The 19,879-nt window shown below is 46.2% G+C and overlaps 1 protein-coding gene across 1 annotated transcript in view; it reads right to left on the bottom strand.

The window, feature by feature from the left end:
* Positions 1-323: 323 nt before the first annotated feature.
* The window catches only part of LOC112257542 (glial cell line-derived neurotrophic factor-like), a 30,298-nt gene continuing 10,742 nt past the window's right edge, over positions 324-19,879 (bottom strand). The window contains exon 3 of the mRNA XM_024431189.2: positions 324-3,419. Coding sequence (XP_024286957.1) covers positions 2,842-3,419 — 578 coding nt within the window. The 3' untranslated portion in view covers positions 324-2,841. The remainder of the gene's footprint in view (positions 3,420-19,879) is intronic.

The following is a 19,879-nucleotide window of genomic DNA, read 5'->3' as shown; positions in this document are numbered from 1 at the left end:
TCACTTGTGTGATATACTGTATATTTTCACTTGTAGTGTATTAAAGTAGTCAAAAGTGTAGTATTTGTTCCCACATTCCTATCAAACCTGTGACTCTACAAAGTTGTTGGATGCATTTGCAGTTTGTTTTGGTTATGTTACGAATGATGATGTCATCATGTATTGTGGAATTTTGAAGTCACTTTTATTGTAAATAAGAATATAATGTGTTTCGGGAACACTCCTGCATTAATGTGGTTCCTAGCAATGATTACGGATAATCATGAATGAATCGTGAATAATGATGAGTGAGAAAGTTAGACATAAATATCATACCCCCCAAAAAAAAAAAATGTTAACCTCCCTGTTGGTAAAGATGAGAGGTTAGAATGTCTTGGAGGTATGACCTTCGTATCTCTAACTTTATCATTGTGTGCTAGGAATATGTGACCAAATACAACATTTCTGACCACTTTAATACACATGTGTGATTCTGTACAAATATTTATGACACCTTCAAATGGGAGGAGTAGATACACAGAGCTTACATTTTTAAACGGATAAACAGAATGTTGGAAAATACCCTAAAATAAAAGGTGACATTCTGTACTGTCACCTCATATGAAGTATTTGATCTCAAAGTGAAAATGTTGGAGTATAGACCCAAATGAAAAGTTTAAGCTTCACTGTCCAAATAAATTTGTAGAGGAGTGCATGTCGATTTGGCTAAGAGAGGCAGAGCCTAGATCGCCCTTAAATGGTCTTAAGCACTGGTGTTCCAGTGGGAGTAGTGGGCTAAGCTGCATGTTAGAGGATTGTTTTCAAACAAACCCCAGATCAGTAAGAAAAACCTGTATGTCTGTCAAAGCAGAGACCACAGAGACAGAGACACTCCCAAGAACGCTAAAGCCTACTGGGACAGTAACCACTACGAAGTTTTTGCCCAGACTTGGTGTAGAGCCAGGACCAGGCTGAAGGGTTGAGGGTAACAGACCCTGGCAGCCAAGTGTACATGCATACCATCAACTTCTGCATTGCACTGTGATGGCCAAAGGACAGTGGGTCCCTTTTCCACAGTCTAGCGTCAAGGTTTTTACTGACTGCTTCTATGATATCAGAGATTTTCTGTGCTACCATCACTCCTGGCTAGCTTTTATGTAGCATTTTGTAAAGAGTTTAGTAACACATTACTTTGCAAATGGTGTGATAGAAAGAGAATGTAAGTGAATTGAAAGCAGTGGGCCTGAAGGCTGGCCATATCCAACCCGTCCTGCACCACTTCTCTAGCAATGAGGTCATTTTGTTATTCTGTCTATACAAAAAGTGGATGTCTTGAAATAATGTGGAGAGTATCATTGTAAAGAAAGCTACACAGCTCTCCGGGATAACCACTGGCAGTGCAACTTTATTCCTAGAAAATAAACAATGAATGCAGGCTTTGTATGTTCCTTTGTAAACCGATAATGGCATGCCATGATTTTGGCAGTAGTCTTGTTTACCCATCTACTTGGTTAGCGTGAGGAGTGAGGAGCAGCTGACTGGTGTCTCCCAGGCCCTCAGCCCCTAACGTCCCAGGCTGCTCAGTCCTCTCTGCTTTCCATTAGTGACAAATGAGGAACACTGTCAAAGACGCTCAAACCTGGCATCATTGAAAAGGATCGAAAGCAGAGATAAGATCTGTACGTTTTGAAAAAGGTTGGAATTGGTCCGCTCCACCATGTCTCTTCCTTTCTGCGCCCCCTCTCTAAATCGATAGCTTCTGTTATTCTCATAAATCTATGATGTTTTGGAATCGGCAGTGGGTTTAGGATTAACTACCATGGATTACAGACTTTGTACAGCATTTTGAAACTGAAGGATGAGTTTAATTAGTTATGGCTGCACCTTGAATCTGGTTGTTTCAGCACAATCTGATTCTACTTAGAAAACACATGCTCCACTTTGGTACCATCCGGGACAAAACAGAGCTCAAATAAATAAGAAAAACAAACATTTCTTTCATAAAATGGACTGCAATAAATAACAATAAGTTAATTCAATCTTAATAAATACATCTTGTGTGTGTATATATATATATATATATATTTATATATATATATAAATTGTAAATATATTGGATTTTACATCGATGTGTCGTACCAGACTGTCTCTTTGCTATAGGACTAAACCAGTCAACAGGTTCCCTCGTTCATTGTGAATGTAAACGTTAAGCTCCAGTCTGTGCAGTGAAACCAGAACACTCTGGACTGCAGCTGGAAATACTTGTCAAGAAGAGTTCTGCTCTCACTGTATGCCTCATGATCTGACTACGGAAAAACAGACGTTTTTGAGGAACAATATCCTGAATTCCTCTGATTCCGTCTAAGCAGCTCCATTGCAGGCAAGCCTGTGAGTGTAACAGCATGGTTCCACAGGGAAATGAGAGCGTATCCCCTGTAGACGTCCAAGAACGCGATCCAATCATGAAGTGAATACTGAGCTGAATTGACAACGTCTCTTTTAAAGACCGTTACGCTGAATTTCTAAGTAATTAAAATTCTATGTAATTATAGCATAGAGGAGTCCCTTCTCCACTGTGACCTGATCTGGGCTCTAAATTAGCTTAACTACTGGAGGTTTGGGGACCACACCATCCCTGTTCACCCCACAGCAGCCTCTCAGGAGTGGGACACAGGACATGCTAATACTGTCCATGGTTCCTAAGACACCACAGGAGTGGACTGTATCCGTCTCATGTTCCCTTCTTTTCCCATGTGTTCCTTCATTCCAAGAGGCAGTACCAGCCTCTGAGAGGCTTTATGTTACTGCTCCTTCTCCTTTCTGTCTGTCTGTCAGCCTTTCTTTCATTCGTCTCTCCCAGAGTCAGACACAGCCACATTTGCGGGCGGAATGCTTCCGCAGAATGTGGTAGTCCTCGTTGTTGTCATCCAGGAATGACAGATCATCGTCAAACGTGATTGGTCGACAGCAGGTGCGGGAGGGTGTGTCCTTGACCAGCTTCTTGTTGTGGGTGAGGTTGTTGAGGATCTTGTCATAGTTGGTCTCTGCATCTGAACAAGGGCCGCTGCAGTACCGGAAGATCATCTCCTCTTTGGTCCGGTAGCCCAACCCCAAGTCTGTGACGTTGAGATGGACTTCTTTTAGCAAGCAGCCTCGGCCTTCAACCGGCTTCATCCGCTGCTCCCCTCTTTCACTGCTCCTCTCTTTGCCCCCTCGCCCCCGACCCTTCTTCTCCCCACGTCCTCCTCTCCCCACTCCTCTCCCTCCTCCCCCTCTTCGGTCTATGTTTGCTGCTCCTCTCTGTCTCCCCTGCTCTCTCTGCTCCCTCCTTCCCCTTGAGCCGCCGGCGGACTCGGATGATCTCCTCAGTCTGCCAATGGTAGCCTTGATAAAATCCATTACATCCTCAAACTGGTCTGGATATGGGCCTGTGATGTCATCTTTAAGAGAGAGAGGATGCAAAGAGGAAATTACTGATAATGCAATAGTGAATTCAATGCAATAAAATGACAACACATAGTCGTAATAAACAATAGAAGTAAAAATAGTAATGACAACAATTTGAATGTTAAATCAATATTGAGCATCTCCATGACAAAGTAGCAATGCTTTGATAACTGTAACAGCTGACAGTGCCATACAGAGGATTGTTTTAGTCTTCCTCAGTCATTTTAGGCAAAGCCATATATTAAGAGTTCAGCCAGGTTTTATTCTCGCCATGTTGGTGATGTAACAATATGTCAGTGCCTCTGACAGTTCCCTATGAAATGACCCGCTGCAAACAAGCAAAACAGAGTAGCGAATTTAACAGATGTTTTTATTGATTGGCATTCGGGATAATGTGTCTCCAAGTCTGTACTGTGTTGTGGTGTCAACAAATTGCATATCTGCTTTCACTGGACATCTTCATAGGTTTTGAAACTATCAGAGATAAACAGTACAACATCAATTATCACTTAGCTACGGCTATGGAGGAGAAAGTGGCGCTCTCAGAACATTCAGACACAAACCGTATTGGCACAAGTTTTCTCTAAATGTGACTCTGATCTTAGTTATAGGTCTTGGAATGGACATCCTTCTCCTTCCCTTTTAAAACATTGAATCAGAGTTTACAGCACCTCCAGAAGGGAATCATACGGAATGTGACATTGAGTTAGAGCAGATCTCTCAGAGCACCTATTCTGCTTCAAATTCAAAACATGCAGGGAGCCCTCTGCCCTCTGCAGAGGGGAACAAGAAGAGACCCAGAGAGTCCTGATCCTTATGTAATACATGTTGATTCTATTATAGTGTAAACCCCCTCCTGCTCCACAGCGCATAAGCATCTTGCAACCCACTCAGAAGAAAACATTATTGTGAAATGACTCAATTAGTATGGCACTATTACCCAACAGCAAACAGGTGTATGACGTTTTTATTATGTTTTAATGTGCGTGCGTGTATGTTTGTGCATCTGTGCATTTGGCCGGTGGAGGTAAGGTTAGTAGAGGGGCTATGCTGGCCTTGACATGTTTACTCCAGGCCTCAGTTGACTTGCCTGTGTGTGGTGGGCACAGGGCATCCAGACAGGTTCTGTAGTGTGTCTGTCTGACAGGTGGAGGTGTCAGTAACCCAGCCTCTCTATGGTGGTGGGTGTCACCTGTCTCACCTGTCCCACTACCAGGGAACAGGTAATCTGATCCACCCAGGTCCAAAGCTGATTGGACCGTATCGGGTGAGCCAGGGGCCAATCTGTTTAGACACCCTGTGTCTTTTTGATTTAGACACCTCCTATTGTGTGGCTATCAGCTGATACACTATAGAGCAGACAGACAGGGGTAGGTACTATTCTATGTTAGCAGACAGACAGGGGTAGGTCCTATTCTATGTTAGCAGACAGACAGGGGTAGGTACAATTCTATGCCAGCTGACAGACAGGGGTAGGTACAATTGTATGCCAGCTGACAGACAGGGGTAGGTAGGCTGACAGACAGTGGTAGGTACTATTCTATGTCAGCTGACAGACAGTGGTAGGTACTATTCTATGTCAGCTGACAGACAGAGGTAGGTCCTATTCTATGTTAGCAGACAGACAGTGGTAGGTACTATTCTATGTCAGCTGACAGACAGGGGTTGGTACCATTCTATGTTAGCAGACAGACAGGGGTAGGTACAATTCTATGCCAGCTGACAGACAGTGGTAGGTACTATTCTATGTCAGCAGGCAGACAGTGGTAGGTACTATTCTATGCCAGCAGACAGACAGTGGTAGGTACTATTCTATGTCAGCTGACAGACAGGGGTAGATACTATTCTATGTTAGCAGACAGACAGGGGTAGGTACTATTCTATGTCAGCTGACAGACAGGGGTTGGTACCATTCTATGTTAGCAGACAGACAGGGGTAGGTACTATTCTATGTTAGCAGACAGACAGTGGTAGGTACTATTCTATGTCAGCTGACAGACAGGGGTTGGTACCATTCTATGTTAGCAGACAGACAGGGGTAGGTACCATTCTATGTTAGCAGACAGACAGTGGTAGGTACTATTCTATGTCAGCTGACAGACAGGGGTAGGTACCATTCTATGTTAGCAGACAGACAGTGGTAGGTACTATTCTATGTCAGCTGACAGACAGGGGGTAGGTACTATTCTATGTCAGCTGACAGACAGGGGTAGGTACTATTCTATGCCAGCAGACAGACAGGGGTAGGTACTATTCTATGTCAGCAGACAGACAGGGGTAGGTACTATTCTATGCCAGCTGACAGACAGGGGTAGGTCCTATTCTATGTCAGCTGACAGACAGTGGTAGATACTATTCTATGCCAGCTGACAGACAGGGGTAGGTCCTATTCTATGTCAGCTGACAGACAGTGGTAGGTACTATTCTATGTCAGCTGACAGACAGGGGTAGGTACTATTCTATGCCAGCAGACAGACAGTGATAGGTACCATTCTTTGCCAGCAGACAGACAGGGGTAGATACTATTCTATGTCAGCAGACAGACAGGGTAGGTACTATTCTATGTCAGCAGACAGACAGGGGTAGGTACTATTCTATGACAGCTGACAGACAGGGGTAGGTACTATTTTATGCCAGCTGACAGACAGGGGTAGGTCCTATTCTATGCCAGCTGACAGACAGGGGTAGGTACTATTCTATGCCAGCAGGCAGACAGGGGTAGGTACTATTCTATGCCAGCAGACAGACAGGGGTAGGTACTATTCTATGCCAGCAGACAGACAGGGGTAGATACTATTCTATGTCAGCAGACAGACAGGGGTAGGTACTATTCTATGCCAGCAGACAGACAGTGGTAGGTACTATTCTACGTCAGCAGGCAGACAGGGGTAGGTACTATTCTATGCCAGCAGACAGACAGGGGTAGGTACTATTCTATGCCAGCTGACAGACAGGGGTAGGTACTATTATATGTCAGCAGACAGACAGGGGTAGGTACTATTCTATGTCAGCTGACAGACAGGGGTAGGTACTATTCTATGTCAGCAGACAGACAGGGGTAGGTACTATTCTATGTCAGCAGACAGACAGGGGTAGGTACTATTCTATGTCAGCAGACAGACAGGGGTAGGTACTATTCTATGCCAGCAGACAGACAGGGGTAGATACTATTCTATGTCAGCAGACAGACAGGGGTAGGTACTATTCTATGCCAGCAGACAGACAGTGGTAGGTACTATTCTACGTCAGCAGGCAGACAGGGGTAGGTACTATTCTATGCCAGCAGACAGACAGGGGTAGGTACTATTCTATGCCAGCAGACAGACAGGGGTAGATACTATTCTATGTCAGCAGACAGACAGGGGTAGGTACTATTCTATGCCAGCTGACAGACAGGGGTAGGTACTATTCTATGCCAGCAGACAGACAGGGGTAGGTCCTGTTCTATGTCAGCTGACAGACAGTGGTAGGTACTATTCTATGCCAGCTGACAGACAGGGGTAGGTAATATTCTATGCCAGCAGACAGACAGGGGTAGGTACTATTCTATGCCAGCAGACAGACAGGGATAGGTACTATTTTATGCCAGCTGACAGACAGGGGTAGGTCCTATTCTATGTCAGCTGACAGACAGTGGTAGGTACTATTCTATGTCAGCTGACAGACAGGGGTAGGTACTATTCTATGCCAGCAGACAGACAGGGGTAGGTACTATTTTATGCCAGCTGACAGACAGGGGTAGGTCCTATTCTATGTCAGCTGACAGACAGTGGTAGGTACCATTCTATGTCAGCTGACAGACAGTGGTAGGTACTATTCTATGCCAGCTGACAGACAGGGGTAGGTCCTATTCTATGTCAGCTGACAGACAGTGGTAGGTACTATTCTATGTCAGCTGACAGACAGGGGTAGGTACTATTCTATGTCAGCTGACAGACAGTGGTAGGTACCATTCTATGTCAGCTGACAGACAGGGTAGGTACTATTCTATGTCAGCTGACAGACAGGGGTAGGTACTATTCTATGCCAGCAGACAGACAGGGGTAGGTACTATTCTATGTCAGCAGACAGACAGGGGTAGGTACTATTCTATGCCAGCTGACAGACAGGGGTAGGTACTATTTTATGCCAGCTGACAGACAGGGGTAGGTCCTATTCTATGTCAGCTGACAGACAGTGGTAGGTCCTATTCTATGCCAGCTGACAGACAGGGGTAGGTCCTATTCTATGTCAGCTGACAGACAGTGGTAGGTACTATTCTATGTCAGCTGACAGACAGGGGTAGGTACTATTCTATGCCAGCAGACAGACAGTGATAGGTACCATTCTTTGCCAGCAGACAGACAGGGGTAGATACTATTCTATGTCAGCTGACAGACAGGGGTAGGTACTATTCTATGCCAGCTGACAGACAGGGGTAGGTACTATTCTATGTCAGCTGACAGACAGGGGTAGGTACTATTCTATGTTAGCTGACAGACAGGGGTAGGTACTATTCTATGTCAGCAGACAGACAGGGGTAGGTACTATTCTATGCCAGCTGACAGACAGGGGTAGGTACTATTTTATGCCAGCTGACAGACAGGGGTAGGTCTATTCTATGTCAGCTGACAGACAGTGGTAGGTACTATTCTATGCCAGCTGACAGACAGGGGTAGGTCCTATTCTATGTTAGCAGACAGACAGTGATAGGTACTATTCTATGTCAGCTGACAGACCGGGGTAGGTACTATTCTATGCCAGCTGACAGACATTGGTAGGTACTATTCTATGCCAGCTGACAGACAGGGGTAGGTCCTATTCTATGTCAGCTGACAGACAGGGGTAGGTACTATTCTATGCCAGCTGACAGACAGGGGTAGGTACTATTCTATGTCAGCTGACAGACAGGGGTAGGTACTATTCTACGTCAGCAGGCAGACAGTGATAGGTACTATTCTATGCCAGCAGACAGACAGTGATAGGTACTATTCTATGTCAGCTGACAGACAGGGGTAGGTACCATTCTATGTTAGCAGACAGACAGTGGTAGGTACTATTCTATGTCAGCCTACAGACAGGGGTAGGTACTATTCTATGCCAGCTGACAGACAGTGGTAGGTACTATTCTATGCCAGCTGACAGACAGTGGTAGGTACCATTCTATGTCAGTTGACAGACAGGGGTAGGTACAATTCTATGTCAGCTGACAGACAGGGGTAGGTCCTATTCTATGTCAGCTGACAGACAGTGGTAGGTACTATTCTATGTCAGCAGACAGACAGTGATAGGTACCATTCTTTGCCAGCAGACAGACAGGGGTAGATACTATTCTATGTCAGCTGACAGACAGGGGTAGGTACTATTCTATGCCAGCTGACAGACAGGGGTAGGTACTATTCTATGTCAGCTGACAGACAGGGGTAGGTACTATTCTATGTTAGCTGACAGACAGGGGTAGGTACTATTCTATGTCAGCAGACAGACAGGGGTAGGTACTATTCTATGCCAGCTGACAGACAGTGGTAGGTACTATTTTATGCCAGCTGACAGACAGGGGTAGGTCCTATTCTATGTCAGCTGACAGACAGTGGTAGGTACTATTCTATGCCAGCTGACAGACAGGGGTAGGTCCTATTCTATGTTAGCAGACAGACAGTGATAGGTACTATTCTATGCCAGCTGACAGACAGGGGTAGGTACTATTCTATGCCAGCTGACAGACATTGGTAGGTACTATTCTATGCCAGCTGACAGACAGGGGTAGGTCCTATTCTATGTCAGCTGACAGACAGGGGTAGGTACTATTCTATGCCAGCTGACAGACAGGGGTAGGTACTATTCTATGTCAGCTGACAGACAGGGGTAGGTACTATTCTACGTCAGCAGGCAGACAGTGATAGGTACTATTCTATGCCAGCAGACAGACAGTGATAGGTACTATTCTATGTCAGCTGACAGACAGGGGTAGGTACCATTCTATGTTAGCAGACAGACAGTGGTAGGTACTATTCTATGTCAGCCTACAGACAGGGGTAGGTACTATTCTATGCCAGCTGACAGACAGTGGTAGGTACTATTCTATGCCAGCTGACAGACAGTGGTAGGTACCATTCTATGTCAGCTGACAGACAGTGGTAGGTACTATTCTATGCCAGCTGACAGACAGGGGTAGGTCCTATTCTATGTCAGCAGACAGACAGTGGTAGGTACTATTCTATGTCAGCTGACAGACAGGGGTAGGTACTATTCTATGCCAGTTGACAGACAGTGGTAGTGGTACCATTCTATGTCAGTTGACAGACAGGGGTAGGTACAATTCTATGTCAGCTGACAGACAGTGGTAGGTACTATTCTATGTCAGCTGACAGACAGTGGTAGGTCCTATTCTATGCCAGCTGACAGACAGGGGTAGGTCCTATTCTATGTCAGCTGACAGACAGTGGTAGGTACTATTCTATGTCAGCTGACAGACAGGGTAGGTACTATTCTATGCCAGCAGACAGACAGTGATAGGTACCATTCTTTGCCAGCAGACAGACAGGGGTAGATACTATTCTATGTCAGCTGACAGACAGGGGTAGGTACTATTCTATGCCAGCTGACAGACAGGGGTAGGTACTATTCTATGCCAGCTGACAGACAGGGGTAGGTACTATTCTATGTTAGCTGACAGACAGGGGTAGGTACTATTCTATGTCAGCAGACAGACAGGGGTAGGTACTATTCTATGCCAGCAGACAGACAGGGATAGGTACTATTTTATGCCAGCTGACAGACAGGGGTAGGTCCTATTCTATGTCAGCTGACAGACAGTGGTAGGTACTATTCTATGTCAGCTGACAGACAGGGGTAGGTACTATTCTATGCCAGCAGACAGACAGGGGTAGGTACTATTTTATGCCAGCTGACAGACAGGGGTAGGTACTATTCTATGTCAGCTGACAGACAGGGGTAGGTACTATTCTATGCCAGTTGACAGACAGTGGTAGGTACAATTCTATGTCAGCTGACAGACAGTGGTAGGTACTATTCTATGTCAGCTGACAGACAGTGGTAGGTCCTATTCTATGCCAGCTGACAGACAGGGGTAGGTCCTATTCTATGCCAGCAGACAGACAGTGATAGGTACCATTCTTTGCCAGCAGACAGACAGGGGTAGATACTATTCTATGTCAGCTGACAGACAGGGGTAGGTACTATTCTATGCCAGCTGACAGACAGGGGTAGGTACTATTCTATGCCAGCTGACAGACAGGGGTAGGTACTATTCTATGTTAGCTGACAGACAGGGGTAGGTACTATTTTATTCCAGCTGACAGACAGGGGTAGGTACTATTCTATGCCAGCTGACAGACAGGGGTAGGTACTATTTTATGCCAGCTGACAGACAGGGGTAGGTCCTATTCTATGTCAGCTGACAGACAGTGGTAGGTACTATTCTATGCCAGCTGACAGACAGGGGTAGGTCCTATTCTATGTCAGCAGACAGACAGTGATAGGTACTATTCTATGTCAGCTGACAGACAGGGGTAGGTACTATTCTATGCCAGCTGACAGACAGTGGTAGGTACTATTCTATGCCAGCTGACAGACAGGGGTAGGTCCTATTCTATGTCAGCTGACAGACAGGGGTAGGTACTATTCTATGCCAGCTGACAGACAGGGGTAGGTACTATTCTATGTCAGCTGACAGACAGGGGTAGGTACTATTCTACGTCAGCAGGCAGACAGTGATAGGTACTATTCTATGCCAGCAGACAGACAGTGATAGGTACTATTCTATGTCAGCTGACAGACAGGGGTAGGTACCATTCTATGTTAGCAGACAGACAGTGGTAGGTACTATTCTATGTCAGCCTACAGACAGGGGTAGGTACTATTCTATGCCAGCTGACAGACAGTGGTAGGTACTATTCTATGCCAGCTGACAGACAGTGGTAGGTACCATTCTATGTCAGCTGACAGACAGTGGTAGGTACTATTCTATGCCAGCTGACAGACAGGGGTAGGTCCTATTCTATGTCAGCAGACAGACAGTGGTAGGTACTATTCTATGTCAGCTGACAGACAGGAGTAGGTACTATTCTATGCCAGTTGACAGACAGTGGTATGTACCATTCTATGTCAGTTGACAGACAGGGGTAGGTACAATTCTATGTCAGCTGACAGACAGTGGTAGGTACTATTCTATGTCAGCTGACAGACAGTGGTAGGTCCTATTCTATGCCAGCTGACAGACAGGGGTAGGTCCTATTCTATGTCAGCTGACAGACAGTGGTAGGTACTATTCTATGTCAGCTGACAGACAGGGGTAGGTACTATTCTATGCCAGCAGACAGACAGTGATAGGTACCATTCTTTGCCAGCAGACAGACAGGGGTAGATACTATTCTATGTCAGCTGACAGACAGGGGTAGGTACTATTCTATGCCAGCTGACAGACAGGGGTAGGTACTATTCTATGCCAGCTGACAGACAGGGGTAGGTACTATTCTATGTTAGCTGACAGACAGGGGTAGGTACTATTCTATGTCAGCAGACAGACAGGGTAGGTACTATTCTATGCCAGCAGACAGACAGGGGTAGGTACTATTTTATGCCAGCTGACAGACAGGGGTAGGTCCTATTCTATGTCAGCTGACAGACAGTGGTAGGTACTATTCTATGTCAGCTGACAGACAGGGGTAGGTACTATTCTATGCCAGCAGACAGACAGGGGTAGGTACTATTTTATGCCAGCTGACAGACAGGGGTAGGTCCTATTCTATGTCAGCTGACAGACAGTGGTAGGTACCATTCTATGTCAGCTGACAGACAGTGGTAGGTACTATTCTATGCCAGCTGACAGACAGGGGTAGGTCCTATTCTATGTCAGCTGACAGACAGTGGTAGGTACTATTCTATGTCAGCTGACAGACAGGGGTAGGTACTATTCTATGTCAGCTGACAGACAGTGGTAGGTACCATTCTATGTCAGCTGACAGACAGGGGTAGGTACTATTCTATGTCAGCTGACAGACAGGGGTAGGTACTATTCTATGCCAGCAGACAGACAGGGGTAGGTACTATTCTATGTCAGCAGACAGACAGGGGTAGGTACTATTCTATGCCAGCTGACAGACAGGGGTAGGTACTATTTTATGCCAGCTGACAGACAGGGGTAGGTCCTATTCTATGTCAGCTGACAGACAGTGGTAGGTCCTATTCTATGCCAGCTGACAGACAGGGGTAGGTCCTATTCTATGTCAGCTGACAGACAGTGGTAGGTACTACTATTCTATGTCAGCTGACAGACAGGGGTAGGTACTATTCTATGCCAGCAGACAGACAGTGATAGGTACCATTCTTTGCCAGCAGACAGACAGGGGTAGATACTATTCTATGTCAGCTGACAGACAGGGGTAGGTACTATTCTATGCCAGCTGACAGACAGGGGTAGGTACTATTCTATGTCAGCTGACAGACAGGGGTAGGTACTATTCTATGTTAGCTGACAGACAGGGGTAGGTACTATTCTATGTCAGCAGACAGACAGGGGTAGGTACTATTCTATGCCAGCTGACAGACAGGGGTAGGTACTATTTTATGCCAGCTGACAGACAGGGGTAGGTCCTATTCTATGTCAGCTGACAGACAGTGGTAGGTACTATTCTATGCCAGCTGACAGACAGGGGTAGGTCCTATTCTATGTTAGCAGACAGACAGTGATAGGTACTATTCTATGTCAGCTGACAGACAGGGGTAGGTACTATTCTATGCCAGCTGACAGACAGGGGTAGGTACTATTCTATGCCAGCAGGCAGACAGGGGTAGGTACTATTCTATGCCAGCTGACAGACAGGGGTAGGTCCTATTCTATGTCAGCTGACAGACAGGGGTAGGTACTATTCTATGTCAGCTGACAGACAGGGGTAGGTACTATTCTACGTCAGCAGGCAGACAGTGATAGGTACTATTCTATGCCAGCAGACAGACAGTGATAGGTACTATTCTATGTCAGCTGACAGACAGGGGTAGGTACCATTCTATGTTAGCAGACAGACAGTGGTAGGTACTATTCTATGTCAGCCTACAGACAGGGGTAGGTACTATTCTATGCCAGCTGACAGACAGTGGTAGGTACTATTCTATGCCAGCTGACAGACAGTGGTAGGTACCATTCTATGTCAGCTGACAGACAGTGGTAGGTACTATTCTATGCCAGCTGACAGACAGGGGTAGGTCCTATTCTATGTCAGCAGACAGACAGTGGTAGGTACTATTCTATGTCAGCTGACAGACAGGGGTAGGTACTATTCTATGCCAGTTGACAGACAGTGGTAGGTACCATTCTATGTCAGTTGACAGACAGGGGTAGGTACAATTCTATGTCAGCTGACAGACAGTGGTAGGTACTATTCTATGTCAGCTGACAGACAGTGGTAGGTCCTATTCTATGCCAGCTGACAGACAGGGGTAGGTCCTATTCTATGTCAGCTGACAGACAGTGGTAGGTACTATTCTATGTCAGCTGACAGACAGGGGTAGGTACTATTCTATGCCAGCTGACAGACAGGGGTAGGTACTATTCTATGCCAGCTGACAGACAGGGGTAGGTACTATTCTATGCCAGCAGGCAGACTGGGGTAGGTACTATTCTATGCCAGCTGACAGACAGGGGTAGGTACTATTCTATGCTGACAGACAGGGTTAGGTACTATTCTATGTTAGCTGACAGACAGGGGTAGGTACTATTCTATGTCAGCTGACAGACAGGGGTAGGTACTATTCTATGCTAGCTGACAGACAGGGGTAGGTACTATTTTATGCCAGCTGACAGACAGGGGTAGGTCCTATTCTATGTCAGCTGACAGACAGTGGTAGGTACTATTCTATGCCAGCTGACAGACAGGGGTAGGTCCTATTCTATGTTAGCAGACAGACAGTGATAGGTACTATTCTATGTCAGCTGACAGACCGGGGTAGGTACTATTCTATGCCAGCTGACAGACATTGGTAGGTACTATTCTATGCCAGCTGACAGACAGTGCTAGGTACCATTCTATGTCAGCTGACAGACAGTGGTAGGTACTATTCTATGCCAGCTGACAGACAGGGGTAGGTACTATTCTATGCCAGCTGACAGACAGGGGTAGGTACTATTCTATGCCAGCTGACAGACAGGGGTAGGTACTATTCTATGCCAGCAGGCAGACAGGGGTAGGTACTATTCTATGCCAGCTGACAGACAGGGGTAGGTCCTATTCTATGTCAGCTGACAGACAGGGGTAGGTACTATTCTATGCCAGCTGACAGACAGGGGTAGGTACTATTCTATGTCAGCTGACAGACAGGGGTAGGTACTATTCTACGTCAGCAGGCAGACAGTGATAGGTACTATTCTATGCCAGCAGACAGACAGTGATAGGTACTATTCTATGTCAGCTGACAGACAGGGGTAGGTACCATTCTATGTTAGCAGACAGACAGTGGTAGGTACTATTCTATGTCAGCCTACAGACAGGGGTAGGTACTATTCTATGCCAGCTGACAGACAGTGGTAGGTACTATTCTATGCCAGCTGACAGACAGTGGTAGGTACCATTCTATGTCAGCTGACAGACAGTGGTAGGTACTATTCTATGCCAGCTGACAGACAGGGGTAGGTCCTATTCTATGTCAGCAGACAGACAGTGGTAGGTACTATTCTATGTCAGCTGACAGACAGGGGTAGGTACTATTCTATGCCAGTTGACAGACAGTGGTAGGTACCATTCTATGTCAGTTGACAGACAGGGGTAGGTACAATTCTATGTCAGCTGACAGACAGTGGTAGGTACTATTCTATGTCAGCTGACAGACAGGGGTAGGTACTATTCTATGTCAGCAGACAGACAGTGGTAGGTACTATTCTATGTCAGCTGACAGACAGGGGTAGGTACTATTCTATGCCAGTTGACAGACAGTGGTAGGTACCATTCTATGTCAGTTGACAGACAGGGGTAGGTACTATTCTATGCCAGCAGGCAGACAGGGGTAGGTACTATTCTATGCCAGCTGACAGACAGGGGTAGGTCCTATTCTATGTCAGCTGACAGACAGGGGTAGGTACTATTCTATGCCAGCTGACAGACAGGGGTAGGTACTATTCTATGTCAGCTGACAGACAGGGGTAGGTACTATTCTACGTCAGCAGGCAGACAGTGATAGGTACTATTCTATGCCAGCAGACAGACAGTGATAGGTACTATTCTATGTCAGCTGACAGACCGGGGTAGGTACTATTCTATGCCAGCTGACAGACAGTGGTAGGTACTATTCTATGCCAGCTGACAGACAGTGCTAGGTACCATTCTATGTCAGCTGACAGACAGTGGTAGGTACTATTCTATGCCAGCTGACAGACAGGGGTAGGTCCTATTCTATGTCAGCAGACAGACAGTGGTAGGTACTATTCTATGTCAGCTGACAGACAGTGGTAGGTACTATTCTATGTCAGCTGACAGACAGGGGTAGGTACTATTCTATGCCAGCTGACAGACAGGGGTAGGTACTATTCTATGTCAGCTGACAGACAGGGGTAGGTACTATTCTACGTCAGCAGGCAGACAGTGATAGGTACTATTCTATGCCAGCAGACAGACAGTGATAGGTACTATTCTATGTCAGCTGACAGACAGGGGTAGGTACCATTCTATGTTAGCAGACAGACAGTGGTAGGTACTATTCTATTTCAGCCTACAGACAGGGGTAGGTACTATTCTATGCCAGCTGACAGACAGTGGTAGGTACTATTCTATGCCAGCTGACAGACAGGGGTAGGTCTTATTCTATGTCAGCAGACAGACAGTGGTAGGTACTATTCTATATCAGCTGACAGACAGGGGTAGGTACTATTTTATGCCAGCTGACAGACAGGGGTAGGTCCTATTCTATGTCAGCTGACAGACAGTGGTAGGTACTATTCTATGCCAGCTGACAGACAGGGGTAGGTCCTATTCTATGTTAGCAGACAGACAGTGATAGGTACTATTCTATGTCAGCTGACAGACCGGGGTAGGTACTATTCTATGCCAGCTGACAGACATTGGTAGGTACTATTCTATGCCAGCTGACAGACATTGGTAGGTACTATTCTATGCCAGCTGACAGACAGTGCTAGGTACCATTCTATGTCAGCTGACAGACAGTGGTAGGTACTATTCTATGCCAGCTGACAGACAGGGGTAGGTACTATTCTATGCCAGCTGACAGACAGGGGTAGGTACTATTCTATGCCAGCAGGCAGACAGGGTAGGTACTATTCTATGCCAGCTGACAGACAGGGGTAGGTCCTATTCTATGTCAGCTGACAGACAGGGGTAGGTACTATTCTATGCCAGCTGACAGACAGGGGTAGGTACTATTCTATGTCAGCTGACAGACAGGGGTAGGTACTATCTATGCCAGCAGACAGACAGTGATAGGTACTATTCTATGCCAGCAGACAGACAGTGATAGGTACTATTCTATGTCAGCTGACAGACAGGGGTAGGTACCATTCTATGTTAGCAGACAGACAGTGGTAGGTACTATTCTATGTCAGCCTACAGACAGGGGTAGGTACTATTCTATGCCAGCTGACAGACAGTGGTAGGTACTATTCTATGCCAGCTGACAGACAGTGGTAGGTACCATTCTATGTCAGCTGACAGACAGTGGTAGGTACTATTCTATGCCAGCTGACAGACAGGGGTAGGTCCTATTCTATGTCAGCAGACAGACAGTGGTAGGTACTATTCTATGTCAGCTGACAGACTGGGTAGGTACTATTCTATGCCAGTTGACAGACAGTGGTAGGTACCATTCTATGTCAGTTGACAGACAGGGGTAGGTACAATTCTATGTCAGCTGACAGACAGTGGTAGGTACTATTCTATGTCAGCTGACAGACAGGGGTAGGTACTATTCTATGTCAGCAGACAGACAGTGGTAGGTACTATTCTATGTCAGCTGACAGACAGGGGTAGGTACTATTCTATGCCAGTTGACAGACAGTGGTAGGTACCATTCTATGTCAGTTGACAGACAGGGGTAGGTACTAATCTATGCCAGCAGGCAGACAGGGGTAGGTACTATTCTATGCCAGCTGACAGACAGGGGTAGGTCCTATTCTATGTCAGCTGACAGACAGGGGTAGGTACTATTCTATGCCAGCTGACAGACAGGGGTAGGTACTATTCTATGTCAGCTGACAGACAGGGTAGGTACTATTCTATGTCAGCAGACAGACAGTGATAGGTACTATTCTATGCCAGCAGACAGACAGTGATAGGTACTATTCTATGTCAGCTGACAGACAGGGGTAGGTACACAGACAGTGGTAGGTACTATTCTATGCCAGCTGACAGACAGGGGTAGGTCCTATTCTATGTTAGCAGACAGACAGTGATAGGTACTATTCTATGTCAGCTGACAGACAGGGTAGGTACTATTCTATGCCAGCTGACAGACAGTGGTAGGTACTATTCTATGCCAGCTGACAGACAGTGGTAGGTACCATTCTATGTCAGCTGACAGACAGTGGTAGGTACTATTCTATGCCAGCTGACAGACAGGGGTAGGTCCTATTCTATGTCAGCAGACAGACAGTGGTAGGTACTATTCTATGTCAGCTGACAGACAGTGGTAGGTACCATTCTATGTCAGCTGACAGACAGGGGTAGGTACTATTCTATGCCAGCTGACAGACAGGGGTAGGTACTATTCTATGTCAGCTGACAGACAGGGGTAGGTACTATTCTACGTCAGCAGGACAGAGGTACAGTGACAGACAGTGGTAGGTACTATTCTATGCCAGCAGACAGACAGTGATAGGTACTATTCTATGTCAGCTGACAGACAGGGGTAGGTACCATTCTATGTTAGCAGACAGACAGTGGTAGGTACTATTCTATGTCAGCCTACAGACAGGGGTAGGTACTATTCTATGCCAGCTGACAGACAGTGGTAGGTACTATTCTATGCCAGCTGACAGACAGGGGTAGGTCCTATTCTATGTCAGCAGACAGACAGTGGTAGGTACTATTCTATGTCAGCTGACAGACAGGGGTAGGTACTATTCTATGCCAGTTGACAGACAGTGGTAGGTACAATTCTATGTCAGCTGACAGACAGGGGTAGGTACTATTCTATGTCAGCTGACAGACAGTGGTAGGTACTATTCTATGTCAGCATACAGACAGTGGTAGGTACTATTCTATGTCAGCTGACAGACAGGGGTAGGTACTATTCTATGCCAGCTGACAGACAGTGGTAGGTACCATTCTATGTCAGCTGACAGACAGGGGTAGGTACTATTCTATGCCAGCTGACAGACAGGGGTAGGTCCTATTCTATGTCAGCAGACAGACAGTGGTAGGTACTATTCTATGTCAGCTGACAGACAGTGGTAGGTACTATTCTATGGCTGTAGGTACTATTCTATGCCAGTTGACAGACAGTGGTAGGTACCATTCTATGTCAGTTGACAGACAGGGGTAGGTACAATTCTATGTCAGCTGACAGACAGGGGTAGGTACTATTCTATGTCAGCTGACAGACAGTGGTAGGTACTATTCTATGTCAGCTGACAGACAGGGGTAGGTACTATTCTATGCCAGCAGACAGACAGTGATAGGTACTATTCTATGCCAGCAGACAGACAGGGGTAGGTACTATTCTATGTCAGCAGACAGACAGTGATAGGTACTATTCTATGCCAGCAGACAGACAGTGATAGGTACTATTCTATATCAGCTGACAGACAGGGGTAGGTACTATTCTATGCCAGTTGACAGACAGTGGTAGGTACCATTCTATGTCAGCTGACAGACAGGGGTAGGTACTATTCTATGTCAGCTGACAGACAGGGGTAGGTACTATTCTATGTCATCAGACAGACAGTGATGTCAGCTGACAGACAGGGGTAGGTACTATTCTATGCCAGCCAGACAGGGTAGGTACCATTCTATGTTAGCAGACAGACAGTGGTAGGTACTATTCTATGTCAGCCTACAGACAGGGGTAGGTACTATTCTATGCCAGCTGACAGACAGTGGTAGGTACTATTCTATGCCAGCTGACAGACAGTGGTAGGTACTATTCTATGTCAGCTGACAGACAGTGGTAGGTACTATTCTATGCCAGCTGACAGACAGGGGTAGGTCCTATTCTATGTCAGCAGACAGACAGTGGTAGGTACTATTCTATGTCAGCTGACAGACAGGGGTAGGTACTATTCTACGTCAGCAGGCAGACAGTGATAGGTACTATTCTATGCCAGCAGACAGACAGTGATAGGTACTATTCTATGTCAGCTGACAGACAGGGTAGGTACCATTCTATGTTAGCAGACAGACAGTGGTAGGTACTATTCTATGTCAGCCTACAGACAGGGGTAGGTACTATTCTATGCCAGCTGACAGACAGTGGTAGGTACTATTCTATGCCAGCTGACAGACAGTGGTAGGTA

This window comes from Oncorhynchus tshawytscha, linkage group LG09, assembly GCF_018296145.1.
Source record: "Oncorhynchus tshawytscha isolate Ot180627B linkage group LG09, Otsh_v2.0, whole genome shotgun sequence".
NCBI lineage: Eukaryota > Metazoa > Chordata > Actinopteri > Salmoniformes > Salmonidae > Oncorhynchus > Oncorhynchus tshawytscha.
Note: the sequence above shows the minus strand (reverse complement) of the source record. Positions and strands in the feature narration are given on the sequence as shown.